Source organism: Bufo bufo, chromosome 9 (assembly GCF_905171765.1).
Source record: "Bufo bufo chromosome 9, aBufBuf1.1, whole genome shotgun sequence".
In the NCBI taxonomy this organism is placed as follows: Eukaryota; Metazoa; Chordata; class Amphibia; order Anura; family Bufonidae; genus Bufo; species Bufo bufo.
The window spans coordinates 72,939,647-72,961,806 of NC_053397.1; the positions used below are offsets into that span (position 1 = coordinate 72,939,647).

General features: G+C 47.1%; 1 protein-coding gene across 1 annotated transcript in view; it reads right to left on the reverse strand.

Annotated features, from left to right (window-relative positions):
* Window positions 1-16,387: 16,387 nt before the first annotated feature.
* SASS6 (SAS-6 centriolar assembly protein) overlaps window positions 16,388-22,160 on the reverse strand; it is a 38,184-nt gene continuing 32,411 nt past the window's right edge. Inside the window, exons 13-16 of the mRNA XM_040408243.1 lie at window positions 20,984-21,106; window positions 20,822-20,889; window positions 20,621-20,709; window positions 16,388-16,878 (exon numbers count right to left, since the gene is read on the reverse strand). Of these exons, the coding sequence (XP_040264177.1) occupies window positions 16,784-16,878; window positions 20,621-20,709; window positions 20,822-20,889; window positions 20,984-21,106 (375 nt within the window). The 3' untranslated portion in view covers window positions 16,388-16,783. The remainder of the gene's footprint in view (window positions 16,879-20,620; window positions 20,710-20,821; window positions 20,890-20,983; window positions 21,107-22,160) is intronic.

A 22,160-nucleotide genomic window follows, 5' to 3' on the forward strand; every position in this document is an offset into this window, starting at 1 on the left:
CATTTAGGTGCTCAGTCACTGTAAGTTGTATATTTTTATTCTCATTAAATGATTGCACCATATAATGTTGAGCAACTTGCAAAATATTCATTTCTACTTAAAGGGGTATAAACGGGGACTCTCCTCAGTGATGTATATATGGGCAGGGGTTGTCTTCATGACGCAATCTTTTAATGCTACTTTCACACTAGCGGCAGCCTTCTCCGGCAGGCTGTTCCGGCAGGAGAACAGCCTGCCGGATCTGTGCTGCCACTAGTGCACGCGTGCTGCCGGAGGTCCGCTCTGGCCCCATTGACTATAACAGCGGCGGGCCGGAGTTCCGGTGGCCGTACGGCAAACATGCCGTGAGGTGACCGGAATAAAACTACGACATCTACGTTGTGTGTAGATTCAAGCTAAATAATGCTATATGGCAAAGATTTATTACCTCCAAGGGTTAAAGGCTATGCACACCTTCAGGGGCAATATTGTTTAAGATTGCATTTTACTCATTTTGGGCAACAAAAAAAATTTCAGTTGGTCTTTAGTAAAAATATTGAGCTGTTCTGTCACCAAGGGTTAACAGTTTTTCTTTTTTTTTTTCTAGCTGTGTGAGGTCATCTAAAAACCCTAATCTCTAAATTACTAAAGGGTCATAAGCCACATTATTATCACAAGGATAAGAATTGAGCTCAGTGTTTAAGGTCTGGGATAAGGAGTTGTCAGCTGAGCTGACAACAGGGTGAAGATTTGCATCCTGATACTAGAGAAACTCAAGGCTGCACAAAGACAGTGGTTCAAAAGGTTTACTAAAGCAATTGAACCAATTGAAAAAATGATTTTAGCTCAAAAAGAGTACAATGCAATAATTTAAAAAAATGCCCCAAAAGGTGTCATAGCCTTTAATTTTGGTTTTGTTTAGTGCAATATGAAGTTGTACTGTATCCAGGGAGCTGCTGATAGAAGATATGTTATATGATGATGGCCATTGGTCCCTGGGCGCAGAGGCCAAGACTGGATAACACTTCTTACAAGTGCATTCACAGGTTTAACCTGTCAGTGACTTATAAAAAGTGTTTTCTGGGTATTTGGTGTTGCTCATGTGATCATCCCAAATATGTTTATCAGAGCCCATTTCATTTATTCATACCCTGAATTCCAGAGTCAAAAACTTCAGACAGGTTGCCCTTTTATGTAGTAATTTAGTAAATTGCTCAGAAATAAAAGTTTCTAGTCTATAATAGTACAGAACGTCCAGCATGTTATTCTTTCCAGTAATGCTCTGTTCACATCACATTAAGAGCCTTCACTAGATGTAGCTATAGGACTCCATTCACCTGATAGATGTTAAAAGAATGTCTTTTTGGCCTGTCGGGTAGGGTTCTATGAAATTAAAGCCCACAGATTACCATTCATCTGTTGTGTGTATGAATAGGTATTGCCTAGATTTTAATAATTTAGTATTAAAGGGGCATTCAGGGAACTTTACTATTGATGGCCTGTCAAGATAGGCCAGGGATATCGGCAACCCTTGGCACTCCAGCTGTTCACAAACTACAACTCCCAGAAGGGTTAATTCACTTCTATGGCAGTTAAAAGAACAGCCGAGCATGTTTGCATGCTGGAAGTTGTAGTTTCACAGCAGCTGGAGTGCTGAAAGTTGCCAATCTCTGAGAGAGGCCATCACTATCAGATGGGTAAGGGTCCAGCACCCGGCTGATCAGCTGTGCAAGAACACAACGCCATCCATTATGTAATGGGTGAAACTGGTTACTATAGTACTGCTTCCATTGATTTCTATGGCAGCAGCCCTGCAATAACCAGCTTCATCCACTGCACAATGGACGGAGCTGTTTAGTTCTGGAGCTACTCTTGGGAACAGCGATCGGCCGGGGTTCAGATCCCAAACTATTCTCCAGATCAGTAGTTAAATCCTGGAATATTTCTCCTTTAGGCCTCTTTCACACGAGCGTGACGGATTAGGTCCGGATGCGTTCAGTGAAACTCGCACTATTTTGCAAGCAAGTTCAGTCAGTTTTGTCTGCGATTGCGTTCAGTTTTTTCCGCGCGGGTGCAATGGATTTTGATGCGTTTTTCACGCGCGTGATAAAAAAAAACCTGAAGGTTTACAAACAACATCTCTTAGCAACCATCAGTGAAAAACGCATCGCACTCGCACTTGCTTGCGGATGCAATGCGTTTTTCACGCAGCCCCATGGCCAGGGCTGCGTGACAAATGCAGAATATAGAACATGCTGCGATTTTCACGCAATGCAGAACTGATGCGTGAAAAACAACGCTCATGTACACAGACCCATTGAAATGAATGGGTCAGGATTCAGTGCGGGTGCTACGCGTTAACGTCACACATTGCACCCACGCGGAAAACTCGCTCGTGTGAAAGGGGCCTTAGTGTCCATTCACACGTCCGTATGTATTTTGTGGATCCGTGAAACAGACACCGGCAATGTGCATTCCGCACATCGCCGGCACTCATAGAAAATGCCTTTTCTTGTCCGCAATTGCAGACAAGAATAGGACATGTTCTATTTTTTGGGCGAAACGGAAGTGCGGAAAGCACATTTCGGCCCCATTTGAAAATGAATGGGTCCGGACCCATTTTGCGAATGTGTGAATGGACCCTTAAAATTTTTTAATTTTTTTTCAGATTACCACCAGGAAGGTATCTTTTCTTGTAGTATTATGGAATAGTTTAGTACGCTATTCCATACAAAAGTATTCAGTGGAAAAAAAAATACACTGCACAAGACTTTTATTCTCCAATGGGACCCCTTTGGAAGCTTCTTACTGTATACAGTGGTGTATGCCATGAGATCCTCTTGACATATACCTCCATTGGAAGGCTCATAATGTGATGGTAGCATTATATGCGGTACCACTATCTGATGGATGTTTTAATCTCCAAAACTTGAATATACAGTTCAGAAAGTGCAGCCTGGCACACTGAGACTGTACATTACTGTTGTGGCCTTTTATTTTTTTTCTTCTTTCTTTCTCCCTTTACATTTGCCAGAAGCTGGTGTGTAAGGCTGCATTCACATAGCCATGTGCAGTTTGTGGGAAGGCCACATTTCCCAGACCAACCACGGCTCATGTGAGCCGAACCCGCAGCATCATAGTGATCTGGGATGCTGTGAATTCCAGCCCATACTCATGGTATTATTGTAATATGGGATAGACCCATGGTTGGGATGCAACTCACATGAGACACAGCCATCACACCCCCGTGGAATGTAGCGCCCCCCCCCCCCCCCCCCCCCCCCCCCCATATGTTTAAACAGTAGACCTTTTTATGAGGATGAGCTCCAAAAAAAAAAGAAAAGCTTTATATAATAACGGATGTGAATTTCCTTTAAAATGATCTATACTTTGTATATATTTTTGCTTGGTTATTTAAAGTGTTTTCTTTGTACAGTACAAAGTGTTGTATAATTTTAATAGAATCACTTTTGTTTTGCTTGGTAATTTGAACATTTCTTATTGGCTAAGATCTGAATGATGTACGTTTATGAATAAACCTAAATATTTTTATATTGAATCCTGAAATGGACTTCATTTTACCTGGAAAACCTCCTATTATAAGAGTTTACTGCCAGAACTTGCAGTTCTTTATTACAATGTTTCCTTTGCCATTATTTTTTAAGAAAGTAGTGTGTAATAGATGACATTATTGTAGCAGGAGATCTTGGCAACAAAGTACAAGTGTTATGGAAATCAATTTGTGGGTCACCTCTGGCGCTGATTGATATAAATGCATGGACTATGATTTCAGTCATTATCCATTGCATCATTAAGAATAACCACCTTTTGATTAGCACATTGCTATTTTTCTCACTTCTGTAACCCTTAAAGCACATTCACAGGCCTAGATGAGCAACAGATTGTCGTGAAGGAAGTGTTCAGTGAAACGCACACCATTTTTATTTTTTTGTCAGTTTTGATGTGCGTTTTCCCCTCCGCGTGTAAAAAATATTTTTTTTTTAACTAAAGCCCCATTCACTTCTATGGGGACAGGGCTGCTTGAAAAACTCAGAATATAGAACATGCTGTGATTCTCACACAACGCTGAAATGATCTGCTGCCCAGAAATTATATTTTAGGTGTCTGCACAAGTGACAAGATCACCCGATTGAATGAGTCTTTTGCTCATTCATCAGGTGATTAGTGCCACCTTTACATGGGCAGATTGTTGGGAAAGAGCTTTCGCAGAAATGTTTGTTCCCAATAATCTGCCTGTCCTCAATGCACTTTTAACAAACACTCATCCGATAATTGGCACATCTAAAAGGTGCCACAGATCACCCGAGAAATGAGCGAAAAACTCGTTCATGGGGTGAAGTGACACCTCAATCATCGTTCCTGAGCAGCAGATTGTGCTGTCCATACAGCGATCTGCTGCTCAGGAGCAATGATGGCTGCTGAGGATGAGTGATAGCAGCAGTTACTTCCACAGTATGAGAATGCATAATAGCAGCAGTCACCTCCACTTAAACGAGCAGCCAACTGCTGGGAAGGAACGCTTCCTTCCCAACAATCTGCCGCTCATCAGAAAAGAAAACCCATAACTTTCAGATGACCTATCCTCTGGATAGGTTAACAGTATCTGTTTGGTGAGGGTGTCTGCACCCTGCCAATTGGCTCACAGGAGCGCCACTGCCTTCTCTCTGCTTTCCCTAGGCCGAGTGATGATACGTTCATGTGGCGGAGGACGATACCAATAAAAACTAAAATGGATCTCAGACTGAAATGGCTAAAATTGATGCACAGGTTTTTTTGTTACAAGGTTTTTTATCTTTTTGCTCTTCTGAAACATCCAAAGAACTGAAAATGAAATAGTGATGTGAATCCAGCCTAACCTGTCAAGCCTTATTTAACAACTGCGACTTCAAAAAGTGGCCAAATTGTCACAATCTTACTCCAATAAAGGATTGGTTTAGAAAGTGGAGTAACATCAAGACTGAAGTGTTAAATTGGTGCATCTTGTCCATCAAACATTGTGCAAGATTTCATAAATTACAGGAACAGACTCCTGCAAAACTGACTACAAATTCCCTTCATGATAAATTTACTCTAACGCACAAGAGATGGTCATAGAACTAAAGTAACTGTACACTGAGAAAAACTGCTGCATGATACAGTACCTAAATCTCATACACTTAGCTTTTTTTTCTTAAGTGCAGAAATGTAAATCTTGTGTGGATTTCACCCTTTTTAATAGAAGAGTGAGATCTGTTTAAAATCCAAACCAAAAAGGGAAAAAAAAAGTGCAGATTTTGTCCATTTTTTTTTTTGCCCTCCGTGTGTCATTCTTATGCTACGGACACTGCACAGCTGAATTGTTTTTTTTTTTAAATGCATTGATCCAGTGGTCAGTTAAAAAAAAAAAACAACCAAACACTTACCATCCATGTTGTGTCGGTGATTCTCATAGATCAATTGACTTCAATGGGCACTTTTGGTAGTGCATGCCTTAGGCCTCTTTCACACGGGCATCCTGGATTTGCTCCGGATGCGTCGCGTGTGCATTGTGGGAAACCCATGCGAGTGGGCACGCATTTGCAGTCAGTTTTGTCTGCGATTGCGTTCCGATGTTCAGTTTTTTCCACGCGAGTGCAATGAGTTTTGCACGCGCATGAGAAAAAAAACTGAATGTGGTACCCAGACCCGAACTCTGACTTTTTCACTGAATTTCGGGTTAGGGATAGGTGTTCTATTATTATTTTCTCTTATAACATGGTTATAAAGGAAAATAGCACTCTTAATACAGAATGCTTACTAAAATGTGGCTTGAGGGGTTAAAAAAATTGTGTGTGTGTGTAAAATATATACATACTCCTTTCATCCTCTTGTTTGCGCAGCCGGCATAGTCTTCTTTCAGGGCCTGCAAAAGGACCTTTGACCACATGTCAGTGCAGGTCCTGCTGAATGAAGATAGAAGATCCTTCTATCTTTTAGCAGGACCTGCGCCGATGTTGCCACGTGGTGAGCGTGATTACTTCAAAGGTCCTTTTGCAGGTCCTGAATGAAGGCTGTGCAAACAAGAGGATGGGGTGAGTTAATTTTATATATTTTTTTTACCCCTCAAGCCACATTTTAGTAAGCATTCTGTATTAAAGAATGCTATTATTTTCCCTTATAACCATGTTAAAAGGGAAAATACAGTGATTAGACTTTAATGGGGTTGCTCATCCCTTTGATCTCCTAGCAACCATGCGTGAAAATAACTGCTCATCTGAGCAGCCCCATTGAAGTGAATGGGTCCGGATTCAGTGCGGGTGCAATGCGTTCTCACACATTGCATGCCTGTGGAATTCTCGCCTGTGTGAAAGAGGCCTTAGCGATTTATATTTTTTTTTTCACTGACCCAGTTTAAAAAAATAATAATTTAATACTGATGTGTGAACAAACATTAAAAATCACATTTACATGCCAGTGAGGACCCCAGCCAAAACTCAAATCTGTAAAAAAAATCCAGTGGCATTTATAGCAGCCATTAAAATAAAGGGGTTGTCAAATAAGCACAAGATTGGGGACGAGTATGATCAGCAGGGAACAGACCACTAGTGAGAATAGTTCCCCTCTTTGAATGGAGCAGCTTGGGACTGCTGGAGAGCGCTTGTACTCGGGCAGTACCATAAAGCTTGATTCAAACAAGGGAAAACAGTCAGAACCATGCAAACGGTACACTTATGTTTCCTTCCTGAGGATAGGGAATAAAGGTTCATCATGAGATAATACCTAGATACATATTCTAGATAAATACTGCGCAAGAAAAGGAATTTATCTAGAATTTAAAAAAAACATGAAAGGTCCTCTTTAAGCCTAGAAAAACACTTGAACGAACTTGTGTGTCAAAATACTTACCGTATGCAGTTTTGACACCTATTGATGCATCTTAAAGAGGTTGTCAGAGTTATTTTTTTGTTCTGTCTATGTTCCTAACTAAGCAAATGTAACAGCTTTCCAATTCACTCACTTTATCTCCGGTGGCTGGTTTCTCAGATTTCACTGAGGGTCACATGACCTGTGATGTCAGCTTCTCTCTCTGCTCTGATAAAGGTCGTTTACAAGCCTGTAAACGAAATGTCACTGTGCTGGCCACGCCCCCTTCACTGCCGGTGTTCTGAGATTTTTTTTCCTACCCGCGAACTGAGCATGCGCGTAGTACAAGTCAAGTCCCCACCCATTATATTTTCCTACTGCTTCTGTTCCCGATCTGCTGGATTCATTGTGTCTCCTGTTGTCACATGTAAGATCCTACTAGTTTTAAATAGTTGAATGTGACAGCAGGAGACACAATGAATCCAGCAGATCGGGAACAGAAGCAGTAGGAAAATATGATGGGTGGCGAGAATGGGTGGGAACTTTACATGTGGGTGGGGACTTCACTTGTACTGAGCATGCTCAGTTTGCCAGGTAGGAAAACATCTCAGAACACCAGCTGTGTGCTCTATCCTAGGAATCTCAACCCCTTCAGCTGCACAGCTCTGCAGGCAGTGAGGAGACTGGGAAATGAGACTAGAGAGCATTGCACAAGAAGGTAGGGGGACGATCCTGTGTGTATTAGCAGTGTCATTATACAGCTGGGACTTGTAGTCCTACACATACAACATGCTGCAGAGTCTCCCAGCAGGCAGACACAGGGCAGCACTTGTATTCACTCCCTTAGCAGAGCAGGGGGAGGGGCAGAGATTGTTTTTATTACAAGTAAACAAAGGGCCAGAAGAGAACCAGGGAAATGAAGAAAAATATATATTTTTTTGGCATAAAACTTGCTTAGCTCAGTTATATATATCAGATTTTCAGTGCTATATTATTTTTTTTCATAACTCGGACAACCCCTTTAAGCCACCTCCTCGCAAGATGTGGTGCAAGGCATACTCCGGCATCCTAAACTAAAACTGGCACCACATCCATGATACCAATAACTCCCTAGCAGCCATCCTAGAGCAAGCATTTTCTTCTGCAGGAGTTTGGCATTTTATTGAATACCTATGCCCACGGTATCCAAGCTTCAGCAAAGAGGAAAATCTCTGAAATTAAAGAGTCTTTGTCAGCATGCTCAACCCTATTAAACTAGACATATTGCCTGGTAGGGTTGAGCTTCCTTTTCAGTTTGCACCACTGCAGAGATATGTAGGATTTATAATTTATGCAAATTAAGAGTTTAAAGTACAAGGGGCCAGCGTAGCTCTTGGAGCACTGCTACGCCCCGCAGTTCTCAGTACCCTTCCCAGTCGGTGCCTTCGCTGTGGCTCACTTAGGCCCCTTTCACACGGGCGTTGCAGGAAAATGTGCGGGTGCGTTACGGGAACACCCGCGATTTTTCCGCGCGAGTGCAAAACATTGTAATGTGTTTTGCACTCGCGTGAGAAAAATCGTGCATGTTTGGTACCCGAACGTCTTCACAGAAGTTCGAGCTTGGGATCGATGCTCTGTAGATTATATTATTTCCCCTTATAACATAGTTATAAGGGAAAATAATAGCATTCTGAATACAGAATGCATAGTAAAATAGCGCTGGAGGGGTTAAAAAAAAATAGATTTTTGTATAACTTACCAGTAAAATCTCTTTCTCGCTCTTCCTTGGGGGACACAGGAAACCTTGGGTATAGCTCATCTCCATAGGAGGCGTGACACTAAGTGAAAGACTGTTAAGCCCCTCCTCCAGCAGCTATACCCTCAGCCTGGAGCGAGCGACTACCAGTTATGTGCCCAAGTAGTTAAAACAAAGGCAAGGATCAACCAAATTAACACCAACAAGTCAAAACTCCCGTCAGGGCAACCAAAACAATGGGTGGGTGCTGTGTCCCCCAAGGAAGAGCGAGAAAGAGATTTTACTGGTAAGTTATACAAAAATCTCGTTTTCTCGCCCAATTCCTTGGGGGACACAGGAAACCTTGGGACGTTCAAAAGTCCACAAATAGGGAGGGACCACAACCCAAGAAGAATTAAAGCACCATAGGCATTAAGGCACCACCGCCTGCAAGACCAGGCGGCCCAAAGCAGCATCCGCCGATGCATAAGTGTTCACCTTGTAGAACTTGGTGAAGGTGTGCAAAGAAGACCAGGTGGCCGCCTTACACAATTGTTCAGCCGAAGCTCGATTTCGCTGAGCCCAGGAAGCCCCGACCGCTCTGGTAGAATGAGCGGTAACACCAAAGGGCGGTTCCCTGCCCTTAGCACGGTAAGCCTCAGCAATAGCCATCTTGATGAAGCGGGCAATAACCACTTTAGATGCCGCCAGCCCCCTGCGCGGACCCTCCGGAACCACAAATAGAGAATCCGAGCGCCGAAAGGGTCTAGTTACATCCAGGTAGATCCTCAGAGCCCTAACAACATCCAGACGGTGAAGATCCCGTTCCAGAGGATGAGACGGGGACGGGCACAGAGAAGGAAGGACAATATCTTCATTCAGGTGAAAAGCGGACACCACCTTCGGAAGGAAATCCGGAACCGGGCGGAGAACCACCTTGTCCTGGTGAAAAACCAAGAGGGGTTCTACGCAAGAAAGTGCCGCCAATTCAGACACACGCCGAAGAGACGTGATGGCAACGAGGAAAAAAACTTTGCAAGACAACAAGCGAAGGGAAACCCTGCGCAGAGGCTCGAAAGGAGAAGATTGGAGAGCCGTCAGCACAACATTAAGATCCCAAGATGGAACGGGAGCGCGATACGGGGGAGCATAGTGAGCAACCCCCTGAAGAAAAGTCTTAACTGGACCGAGCGGAGCCAGAGGTCGCTGAAAAAGGATCGAAAGCGCTGAGATCTGACCCTTTAGGGTACTGAGACCCAAACCCAAGTCCAGACCAGACTGCAAGAAGGATAAAATCGTGGGGAGAGAAAACCGAAGGGGATGAACATCTAAGGTCTCGCAGAAATTCAAATAGGCCCGCCAGGTTCGGTAATAAATCCTGGACGATGCCGGTTTACGCGCACGAATCATGGTACGGACCACGTCAGCCGAAAACCCCCGCCGCGTTAGGACCGCGGTTTCAATAGCCACGCCGCTAAACGTAGCGACCCTAAATGCTGGTGGAAGATCGGCCCTTGAGAGAGGAGGTCTTCTCTTAGAGGCAGAGGCAAGGGGGCGTCTGCCAGGAGCAACATAAGGTCGGCGTACCAAGGACGACGAGGCCAATCCGGGGCTATTAGGATCGCAGGCGTGCCCTCCGCCGCGATCTTCCGAAGGACTCGTGGAAGAAGAGGCAGGGGCGGAAAAACGTAGAGGAGAGAGAACTCCGTCCAGGGAAGGACGAGCGCGTCCGCGCCGTAAGCGTCCGGATCCTTGGTTCTGGCCATGAAGGTGGGGAGCTTGTGGTTGAATCTGGAGGCCATGAGATCCACGTCCGGACGACCCCAACGGAGGCAAAGAGACTCGAAGACGTCGGGGTGCAGAGACCACTCGCCCGGGTCGATCGTCGTCCGGCTGAGGAAATCCGCCGCCCAATTGTCCACTCCCGGGATGTAAATGGCCGAAATGGCTGGAACATGAACTTCCGCCCAGCGAAGGATTAGAGACACCTCCCTCATTGCCGCCACGCTGCGAGTGCCCCCTTGATGATTTATGTATGCCACCGCCGTGGCATTGTCCGATTGGACACGAACATGGTGACCCTGAAGCAGCGAAGTCCAATGCCGGAGTGAGAGGAGAACCGCCCTCAGCTCCAGAACGTTGATCGGCAGTTTGGACTCCGATGGAGACCAAGTGCCTTGTACGGACCGAGGAGGAAACACCCCCCCCCAACCCCGCAGACTGGCATCGGTGGTAATCACCAACCAAGTTATCGGTAGGAAGGACTTCCCTTGGAGAGGGGTCCGTAACCACCAGAGTAGAGAGGAGCGAACCTGGGGGGGAAGGGGAAAGTGCTGATCCAGACTTTCCTAGGACTTGTCCCATGCGGACAGAATGGCAGTCTGAAAGGTGTGGGAGTGATACTGCGCGTAGGGGATTGCTTCGAAACAGGACACCATCTGTCCCAAGACCCGCATGCTGAACCGGAAGGAAGGACGGCGGTGGTTCAGAAGGCTCCGAACCGACCGATGAAGGAGCTGGCGCTTCTCTGACGGAAGCCGAACCTCCGCTGCATCTGTATCCAGCAGCATCCCCAGAAAGATCAGTTGCCTGGATGGAACAAGAGCGGATTTGGGAAGATTGATAATCCAACCGAACCGGCGTAAGGTTTGTAGCGAGAGGTCCACACTGGCAGATGTCATTGACAGAGAGGGTGCCTTGATAAGGAGATCGTCCAAATATGGAAGAAGAAAAACTCCCCTGGAACGAAGTAAGGCGAGGACAGGGGCTAGGACCTTTGTGAAAACGCGAGGGGCCGTCGCCAGCCCGAAGGGGAGGGCAACGAACTGGTAGTGGTCGGACCCCACTGCAAAGCGCAGAAAGCACTGATGACACCGAGCGATTGGAATATGAAGGTAGGCGTCCTGGATGTCGATAGAGGCCAGGAACTCCCCTTTTTCCAGAGAGGCCACCACCGACCTGAGAGACTCCATCCGGAATCGCTGAAGACGAAGGAAACGGTTTAACCGTTTTAGATCCAGAATGGGACGAACCGAGCCTTCTTTTTTGGGGACCACAAAAAGGTTCGAATAGAACCCCTTGAATCTTTCTTCCATGGGAACCGGAGCGATGACCCCTTTGTCCAGAAGGGTGCGAGTGGCAGTAAAGAAATCGGCCGCCCCTTGGGGATCCCGGGGAACCCGGGAGCGAAAGAACCGAACTGGGGGGAGGGACGTAAACTCGAGTTTGTACCCGGAAGACACAACTTCGAGAGCCCAGGCGTCGGAGACGTGCGCCTGCCAGAAGTCCCTGAACAGGAAGAGACGTCCCCCCACCCGGGCGGGTGGGGGCGCACCTTCAGGTAGTGTTCTGCTTGGTCGCGGGAGGGCGAGCAGGCTGTGACTTGCGCCAGGAGGGCTGGGTCCGAAAAAAAGGTTTCTTACGTCTGTCTTGGACAGAGCTAGGGGATGGACCTGAAGAGGTGCGAGGTGCGGGAGCCCTGCGGGAAGACCTGAAGCGAGAAAAAGTGGGACGGCCTCGAGTGGTGGTCCTAGTCCTAGATTGAGGAAGATGCGTACTCTTCCCCCCCGTGGCTTCGGATATGATTTCATCCAAGCGGGTCCCGAACAATCGAGAACCAGTAAAGGGAAGGCCAGTAAGAGACCGCTTTGACGTGGAGTCCGCCGTCCAAACCTTTAACCAAAGCTCCCTCCTGGCCGAAACGGCCAGGGCAGACGAACGGGCTATGAGAGCCCCCGCATCAAGGGATGCTTCACAGACGAATTTGCCGGCTTGAACGATAAGTTGGGCTAGAGCACGGAGGTCCTGAATAGGGACGTCGGATTCAAGCTCCTGATCCAGCTGAGAAGCCCACTCTGAAACCGCTTTTCCAGCCCAAGCGGAAGCAAAGACCGGCCGGAGGCTGCAAAGATACCTTTGGTAATGGCATCTATACGGCGATCCTCAGTGGATTGTAAGGAAGAGCCATCAGCAACGGGAATAGCCGTGCTTTTTGCCAAACGGGCCACCGGGGGGTCGACTTTGGGTGGTGACGCCCAGTTTGTAATGCAATCCGCCGGGAATGGATAACAGATATCCAACTTCTTAGGCGGGGTAAAACGGGCATCAGGGCGGGCCCAGGCCTTGGAAACCACCGACGAGAAGTCAGTGTGGAGGGGAAAAACTGCAGACGTCTGTTTTTGGCGAAAAAAGGAAACACTGGTTTTTTCAGAATTAGGAGGATCATCGTGAATCTTAAAGGTATCACGAATATTGTTAATAAGATGGCCCACAGCAGAAGCCAGTTTTGAAGGCAAGGCCGAGTCCATATCACAATCTGAAACAACTAGTTCCCCTTCAGAGGGCATATCCTGTATCGAGGAAGGGCCCGACTGAGAGCGCACCCTTGGGGGTGATACTGAAGCATCCGAGGATGATAGGCGCTCCGCCCTAGACCGCTTCTGGGGTTGACGGGCTCTAGAGGTGTCGCCTGGAGAGAGGGACTCAGACGGGTCAGCTAAGATAGCGGACCCGGAGGGCCCAGCAGGGGAAATATCCGGCTGCGATAAGGGCAATACCTCTGCAAGGCGGCCCACAACGTTAGAGAGGCTGACCACAGCCTGGGAAAGGGATCTAGCCCAGTCAGGGGGATCCAATAGGCCAGGGGGTGACACAACAGATGGCGGACCCTGTAATGGGGCTTTGCAACCCAAGCAATGCGGGTCAGGCTGCCCTTGAGGGAGGGGCGCCTTACATGCGGTGCAGGTGTGATACCAAGGACCGGCCGGCGCTGAGGGGTCAGACATGTTGGCTGAAGTAATATAAAAGCGTCCAGGCCAGAGGGCTGCAGAGCTAGAAAGGGTCAACAGTCCTACCAGGTCACAGTGGGAGCGGACGACAACAGCAGCGGCAACACCTGAGGTAAAACCTGAGGTAAAAACGATCCGTCCTGAGAGCAGGCACGAAGAGGAGGCGGGGCCAGCGAGGAGCGGGAAGAAAGACGTCCGCCCCCCCGACTGAATGTCTAACATGTACAGGAGTTCAAACAAATATGCCGCCGAGAAAATATTGCCCCCCGACCACCTCCTTATACACCGGCGGCGAATGACACACCGGTAGCCAGCAAGAGAAGTCAGCCGGCAGCTGAACACAGCGGCAGCACTGGCCGAGATAACAAAAGGCGGCCCCACAAGGCCGCAGCACCTGAGGTAAACTTGTGCCGTAAACCCTCCCCCACGAGCACCGCTCCGTCCTGCTCCACACACAAGGGGGGGGGAAGCCGACAGTAAGCCTTGTAATGTGACAAGGCTAGGCAGAGGGAACACAGAAGTTAAAAACCTAACGGGGGGGGGGGGGTTGGAACGGCTGCATAGCCACCTCACCAGTCGACGTTTTCACCCTCAGTCCATCCAGCAGGGACGCCCCTTCAGCCACTGGCACCGAAGTGGCAGGAAGCTGGAGAGGGGCTTGCAGGCGGGCGACCTTTGTGCTGGCGGGATGCAGGGGAGCTGGGCTGCCCTGGTCCTCCTTTTCTTCTGTGGGGGAGGCAGCAGTGCGGATAGCCTGCACTGGCGCAGCTCAACCCCGGGAAAACAGAGAGGTCTTTGCGACTCTGTTGTCCCTGTTGAAAAAAGGAAAAAAGTTGAAAATAATAAAAAAGAGAAAAAATAAAATCTTTAGCAAAGACAGCTCTGCAGTGCAGAGAGTGTCTTGCCTCCTTGACACTAAGCAAAAAACTGGTAGTCGCTCGCTCCAGGCTGAGGGTATAGCTGCTGGAGGAGGGGCTTAACAGTCTTTCACTTAGTGTCACGCCTCCTATGGAGATGAGCTATACCCAAGGTTTCCTGTGTCCCCCAAGGAATTGGGCGAGAAAATAATAATAATTTAACGCACCTTAGTCCACTTGATCGCGCAGTCCAGCATCTCCTTCTGTCTCCTTTGCTGAACAGGACCTGTGGTGAGCATTCATTACAGGTAAAGGACCTGTGGTGACGTCACTCCGGTCATCACATGATCCATCACCATGGTAAAAGATCATGTGATCACCGGAGTGACGTCACCACAGGTCCTTTATCTGTAATGAATGCTCACCACAGGTCCTGTTCAGCAAAGGAGACAGAAGGAGATGCCGGACTGCGCGATCAAGTGGACTAAGGTGAGTTAAATTATTTATTTATTTATTTTTAACCCCTCCAGCGCTATTTTACTATGCATTCTGTATTCAGAATGCTATTATTTTCCTTTATAACCATGTTATAAGGGAAAATAATAATGATCGGGTCTCCATCCCGATAGTCTCCTAGCAACCGTGCGTGAAAATCACACCGCATCCGCACTTGCTTGCAATTTTCACGCAACCTCATTCACTTCTATGGGACCTGCGTTGCGTGAAAAACGCTGAATATAGAGCATGCTGCGATTTTCACGCAACGCACAAGTGATGCGTGAAAATCACCGCTCATGTGAACAGCCCCATAGAAATGAATGGGTCGGTATTCAGTGCGGGTGCAATGCGTTCAACTCACGCATCGCATCCGCGTGGAATACTCGCCCGTGTGAAAGGGGCCTTAGTCATTGGTGGTTCAGCGTTATTTACGGTAAAAAAAAAAAAAAAAAAAAAAAAAAGTCATTGGTGCCTGTTTTTTAGCAAAAAAAAAATAAATAAAAAAATTATGCATGTTTCTAGGAATGCACAATTTTGCTAATGTACTGTGGCTTATATGTATGCATTCATTGGTGGCAGCAGAGCCCCTGCAGAAGGGAGCGAGCGCCGTGTGAGGAAGAGAGAATACTTACTGACCTTTCCATTCTCCCAGCTGCTGCGCTCCTCTGCTGTCTGAAGCCGCCAGCTACTTCAGTCCACCTGGAAGTGGAGGTATTGGCGGCTTCACAGACAGCAGAAGAGTACAGCAACTGGGAGGATAGAACGGTCAGTAAGAATTCTCTCTTCCCCACATGGCGCTCGCTCCCTTCTGCAGCGGCCCTGCTGCCACCAATGAATGCATACATATAAGCCACAGAACATTAGGAAAATGTATGGCTTTGCTAGAACACGACACCAATGACACTTTTTACACCATAAATAACGCTGGACTGCCAAATGACTGAGCCACCGTGCAGCACTATGATTGACAGGGCTAGAAGCCCTGTCTAAAAGGGGAGGGGGAAGTATACTGAGCACCAAGAGCTACTCTGGCCTAATTTGCATAAGTATATAAGTCCACATCTCAGCAGCAATGTGTTTTATTCAGCATGATCAACCCTACCAGGTGATCTCTTTGGTTTAATAGGGTCGACCATGCTGACAAAGGCTCTTTAACAAATGTATACAGCATTTTGTTTTCTGTATCTCAATTTTCATTTTGGTTCTAGATCCCTGGAATCCTGGTACGTTTTTAGTTTACTTGTAAATGACCTGCTTGACAAAATTGTACAGTTAACTATGGACAGAGTGTTTAATGGATATATTACATAGTGTAATTACAATCAATGAGCAGTCTGATCACAGCACAAATATACACACAAGAGGTAGTATAAGCATTTAAATATTTCTTTGGAATAAAAGTACTAATGTTAAATAGATTTGTCATGATGAGCAAAATACAATATTAAGAGGGGTTGTTCCATCTCGCCATTTCCTCGACGAGAAAGGACTAAGCGCTAGCAGCAGGTGGTCAGGCTTAAGTAAAGGGTCGAGCAGGCTGGTGTTCTGCTGTTTCCGTCACTCCCATTGCACAGAACAGGAGCCACATAGAGCGTAGCAGAACAAGCGCCTTTCGAGTTATGGAAACAGCTTGCTGTGCTACGCTACTTGCCTAGCACCCATTCACTTCAAATGGGAGTTACAAAAACATCAGAGTGAAGCCCGGCAAGGGCGAGATAGGACAACCCTGTGTGCGATTCCAGATCTCTTAGAATTCCGCACAGACGCTATTTTTTTTATAGTCCTGTCCATACAAGAATCCTTGCTGAAAGAGCTTTAGAGGGCAGTGCGTGAAACCCTCATAGTGTTATTAGTACCACGCATCAATCACTGTTACAATAGAAATAAACAGATGTTCACACAAACCCAAACATATCTGAACTAGCAACTGACCAAAACAACCTTTTCCAGTCCTATGTGGTCCACACAGGAAGATGCTGTGGTCTGTTAAAAATATTTCTGGAGCGGCCATAAGTTCTGTTCCCGTAGGCTCAGCCATTAACAAGATTTCCATCCTCCAGTTACAAGGGCTTTAGACATGAAACCATCCAGCTCGCCACAAGGAATCAAGAAGATGACACTTGTCCAGGAAAGTATGCAGATTGAATCGGAGGTCCAGTCTTTGCTTGGGTTACTGTACGTAAAGAAGCTTTATGAGGTTCTGTAACTGAGAAAGTGCATATATTTAAATCACATGGGTAAAATACTGAAAAGGCATTTATACACAATGTCCAGAAAGCATCCGACACCTGAATGGGTGTCCTAGTAATACAGTCTTTTTTTCTCACTGACTTGAATGGGCAAGTGTAGCATTACAATCAGACCAAACAGTGCATGATGTGACTCTCTCAGGCCAGACCGATGGTTCAAAGAAAACAGGTCATGTGACTCAGCCCACTGACTTTCATGTTTTAGTGTTCAGTCCATACACTTTCCATTCTAAATAAATGGATCTGAATGACCATTTAAACTTAAAGGGGTTGTCCAAGTTATATTTATTGATGACTTATCCTCAAGATAGGTCATCAATATCAGATTGGCTGGGGTCCAACACCCGGCACCCCCCGATCAGCTGTTTCAAGAGAAGGCGCGCGCCGTGAGTGAGCAGGTGTAATTACACCCAAGCCGTCCCATTCATACACTTGTATAGGAGCGATCCGTACCATTGAAATGAATGGGACGGCTTGGGTGTAATTACACCTGCTCACCACTGCAGATGCAACGGTGAGCAGGTAAACAATGAAGAGGAGGCAGCGCTGGCACTGCGTGCGCCTTCTCTTCAAACAGCTGATCGGCGGGGGTGCCGGACCCCAGTCGATCTGATATTGATGACCTATCCTGAGGATAGGTCATCAATAAATATAACTTGGACAACCCCTTTAATTGTCTCAGGTTAGTTTCACATCTGCATTTAACTGTTCCAGCAGAGGAACAGCATGCCAGAGTTCACCGGATCCGGCCTACCTGGAAACCGCCGTTCACTTGCAAAAACTGGTGCTCCGATAGCCAATTGGGTCCGGAACAGTTAAAAGCAGATTTGAGACTAGCCAAAGCAACAAAATCTGCCTGCCTCAAGGATCTGCATTTTGATTGACAGGGCCAGGCATGGTGATGTTTTCACTGCTTGGCACTGTCAATCAAAAAGACAGCGGAGCCTCAAGGTGTAACGGCAACACCCCCATAGCTCCTAGAGGCTCATTTGTATATATTCAAACATCATTTCTCTCAGTAATCCTCTCAGGGAACATATGAACATGGGACCAACACACATGCGCACCTGCATCAAGTCAGCCAGTTTCATAGGTACAAGTCTGCTGACAGATGCCCTTTAAGCATTAGACAGTTTCCACTGAAGTCAAGGGGCTATTTGTGTAATGTAATGATGTGCATGGACGCCCAGAACAAAGACACTGTTAGTAGTGATTCCACACCCCAGCATTTGTGCAGGACCAGCATTTATTGAGTATAAGTATATATTAGGGGTGCACCGAAATGAAAATTCTGGACCGAAACCGAAAATTCAGGATGCCCTTGACCGAAACTGCCTTTTTGCCCAAATACTTTTAAAATACTTTTTTTTAATGATTTTATTAATTCTTTTTCATGAATGAAATTCATCTGTGGGTGGCGCTGTTATGGAGAGGGGGATCTGTGGGTGGCGCTGTTATGGAGAGGGGGATCTGTGGGTGGCGCTGTTATGGAGAGGGGGATCTGTGGGTGGCGCTGTTATGGAGAGGGGGATCTGTGGGTGGCGCTGTTATGGAGAGGGGGATCTGTGGGTGGCGCTGTTATGGAGAGGGGGATCTGTGCACTGTTAGGGGGATCTGTGCACTGTTATGGGCATAACAGTGCACAGATCCCTTTCCCCATTAGAGTTGTTGCGATACCAAATTTTTGATTCGGTTTCGATACCATGAAAAAGTATTGCGATACTCGATACCATTCGATACCACGCGAAAAAAATAAACAAAAAAAGCCACGTGCATTCCTCATTTTTAAAAATGGCGAATCGCGCAGTTTTTATTTTATTTTTTCTGTTCCGGCATTCACCACCTAGATTTTTTTTTTATATTTTAATAGTTTGGACTTTTCTGACGTGGCGATGTAATATGTTTATTTATATATTTTATATGTGAAATTGGAAAAAGGGGGGTGATTTATACTTCATATTTTAGTGTTTTTTTTTTTTTTTCACTTTTTATTTAATAACTATTTCCCCCCTTAGGGGCTAGAACCTGGGATCTTTCATCCCTTTTCCTATTCACCCTGATAGATCTCTATCAGGGTGAATAGGACTCCACACTGTCCCTGCTGCTCTGTGCTTTGTGCACACAGCATCAGGGATGTTACCATGGCAACCAGGGCTTCTGTAGCGTCCTGGCTGCCATGGTAACCGATCGGAGCCCCAGGCTTACACAGCTGGGGCTCCGATCAGAAGCTGCCACTGCACCACCAATGAGGGGGAGTGGAGAGGTCCCTGTGGCCACTGCCACCAATGATTTTAATACTGGAGGGTTGAGAGGGGCCGGCGCACTGTGCCACCAATGATTTTAATGGGATGGGGGGATTGAGGGGGGGGGCACACTGCACCACCAATGATTTTACCCCTTTATACAGGAGGCGGGTACTAGCAGATCAGCGGCAGTTAACTGCCGCTGATCGCAGCTCCCTGTCAGGGGCAGGGTGCCGGCAATGCGATTCTGCTGCCGGCACCCGCCTCCTGTATGTGTTAAAGACTGACTACTGTATATGAGTCCAGACTTTCACTATTAGGCCACACAGAGCGGCGCCCAGCGATGTCTCAGCACTCACCATTTAGTCCTGGGCGCCGCTCCGTTCGCCCGCAGTGCCCCATTACTGTCTCCTCTCCTGCTCCACATGCTGCTGATTACTATCGGAGCGATGGGAGGAGACATCAGCTTCACTAGTGGGCGTTCCTTCTCCCTGGCTGTAGCGCTGTCCAATCGCAGCGCAGGGAAAAGGAACGCCCACTAGTGAAGCTGATGTCTCCTCCCATCGCTCCGATAGTAATCCTATCATTGGTGGCGCAGTGCGCCCGCCCCTCCTCCGCCCCTCTCTTCTCATTGCCGCCCCTCTCTTCTCATTGCCGCCCCTCCTCCGCCCCTCTCTTCTCATTGCCGCCCCTCCTCCGCCCCTCTCTTCTCATTGGTGGCAGCGGCAGCAGCACAGGGGGAGGGAGGACAGCTTCCTTCTCCCCGTGCTGCTGAGAGAGAACATGAGCGCGCCGATAGCAGCGCGCTCATGTTCAGAGATACTAGACTGCGCAGAAGCGCAGCCCAGTATCGAAAAAACGGAAATCCCGGTATCGTATCGATACCGGGACAAAAGTATCGATTGGGTATCGAAATTTCGATACCCGCAACAACCCTATTCCCCATAACAGTGCACAGATCCCCCCTCCCCATAGCAGTGCCATAGACCGATCCCCCTACCCATAACAGCCCCGGCCCTGCTGCTCACAGCAGACTAATCACTCACTGCATCTTTATTTTACCTTACAATCGTGACGCTCCAGTAACAACTCTGCAGGCAGAGCGGAGGGCGGCATAACGTCACTTACTCACGTGACGCACCTGCTCCGCCCACTTTATGAATGAAGGAGGCGGAGCAGGCGCGTCACGTGAGTAAGTGACGTTACGCCGCCCTCCGCTCTGCCTGCAGAGTTGTTACTGGAGCGTCACGATTGTAAGGTAAAATAAAAATGCAGTGACTTAAAGTAAACCGCCCGCACAAATCCCAAACCCCATATTTTCTGCCGATATGTACCAATATCGGCCGAAATGGATTAGGCCCATTTTCGGCTGATATTTTCGGCCGCCGGAATTTCGGTGCACCCCTAGTATATATGTATTGGTAAAGGGCTATACATTAAGACCTCTCACCTGGCGCAGTGTTTTGGCTAAGGCCTTGTAAAGGGAGGGCAGCCTCTCTCTTCTTCAGATACTTAAGATCCAGGCCTGTAGGTTCTCCACTGAAATAATAAATCATTGAGCCATCTGAATATAAAATTGGTATATTGAAATAAAGTATATTCCACATTCATACAAGACTGTGAAAGGCCTGGCATGTAAAGGATGACTTACTTCTCTTTATTTGCACCCTGAGGTGGTCCTGGAAAATTTGCCTTTGAGAGTGGATTATTGAACTGAACCTTTAGAAAAGGAAGTATTTGGAAATTAACAAAAATGTCCATACATGAACACCAGAAGTCTAATATTTATACTGTATATAAAAAACCTCCTTACCCGTGGACCTGGGCGAACTACCTCCGAGGGCTGGTGTAAAGCAGAACGTGCCATGTGAGGTATGACCGAGGAAGGAAGTGGATAGTTAATCCGGGAGCTATGGAAAGGTATCCTGTTTTCTAGCTGCAACACAAAGAAACATTGTTAAATAAACATCATAATTTAGGCTACTTTCACACTTGCGCTTTCCTTTTCTGCTATTGAGATCCGTCATAGGATCTCAATAGCGGGGGGGAAACGCTTCCGTTTTGTCCCCCTTCATTGACAATGGGGACAAAACTGAACGAAACAGAATGCACCAGAATGCATTCCTTTCCGTTTGGTTACGTCCCCATCGCGGACAGAATAACGCTGAAAGCAGCGTTTTTCTGTCGCGATGTGGTGCGGACCAAGATGGATCCGTCCTGACACACAATGTAAGTCAATGGGGACGGATCCGCCCACACAATAGAAAACAGATCCGCCCCCTATTGACTTTCAATGGAGTTCATGACGGATCCATCTTGGCTATTTTAAAGATAATACAACCAGATCCATTCAGAACGGATGCAGATGCTTGTATTATCAGTAACGGAAGCGTTTGCTGATCCATGACAGACCCAGCAAAAACACTGGTGGTAGTCTAAAAGATACCAACCCACATTAACTATGGTAAGTTCACCACTTTCTTGGCATTGCTTGCACCAAAATTTTTGTGCACCTTATTTTAGGCTTAAAGGGGTTCTGCAGTGCTTTTAAATCGATGATCTATTCTCTGGATAGATCATGAGCATCTGACCAGCTAGGGTTCAACACCCAGGACACCCACCAAATAGCTGTTTGAGAAGGCAGCGGTGTCGGCAGTAGCACCACAGCCTTCTCGCAGTTTACCGCAGGCCCAGTGACATCACGACTAGTATCACTGGCCTGGGCGGGGCTAAGCTCTTTTCACGTGAACAGAGCTTAGCCCCGTCCAGGCCAGTGATACTAGTCGTGACGTCACTGGGCCTGAGGGAAACCGAGAGAAGGCCGCGGCGCTCCTAGAGCACCACTGCCTTCTCAAACAGCTGATCAGCGTGGGTCCCGGGTGTCGGACCCACGCTGATCAGATGCTGATGATCTATCCAGAACTACAGAACCATTTTAATATACAAATGCACCATAAAATTGACACTTCCTGGTTTTTGTGTGGGTATGG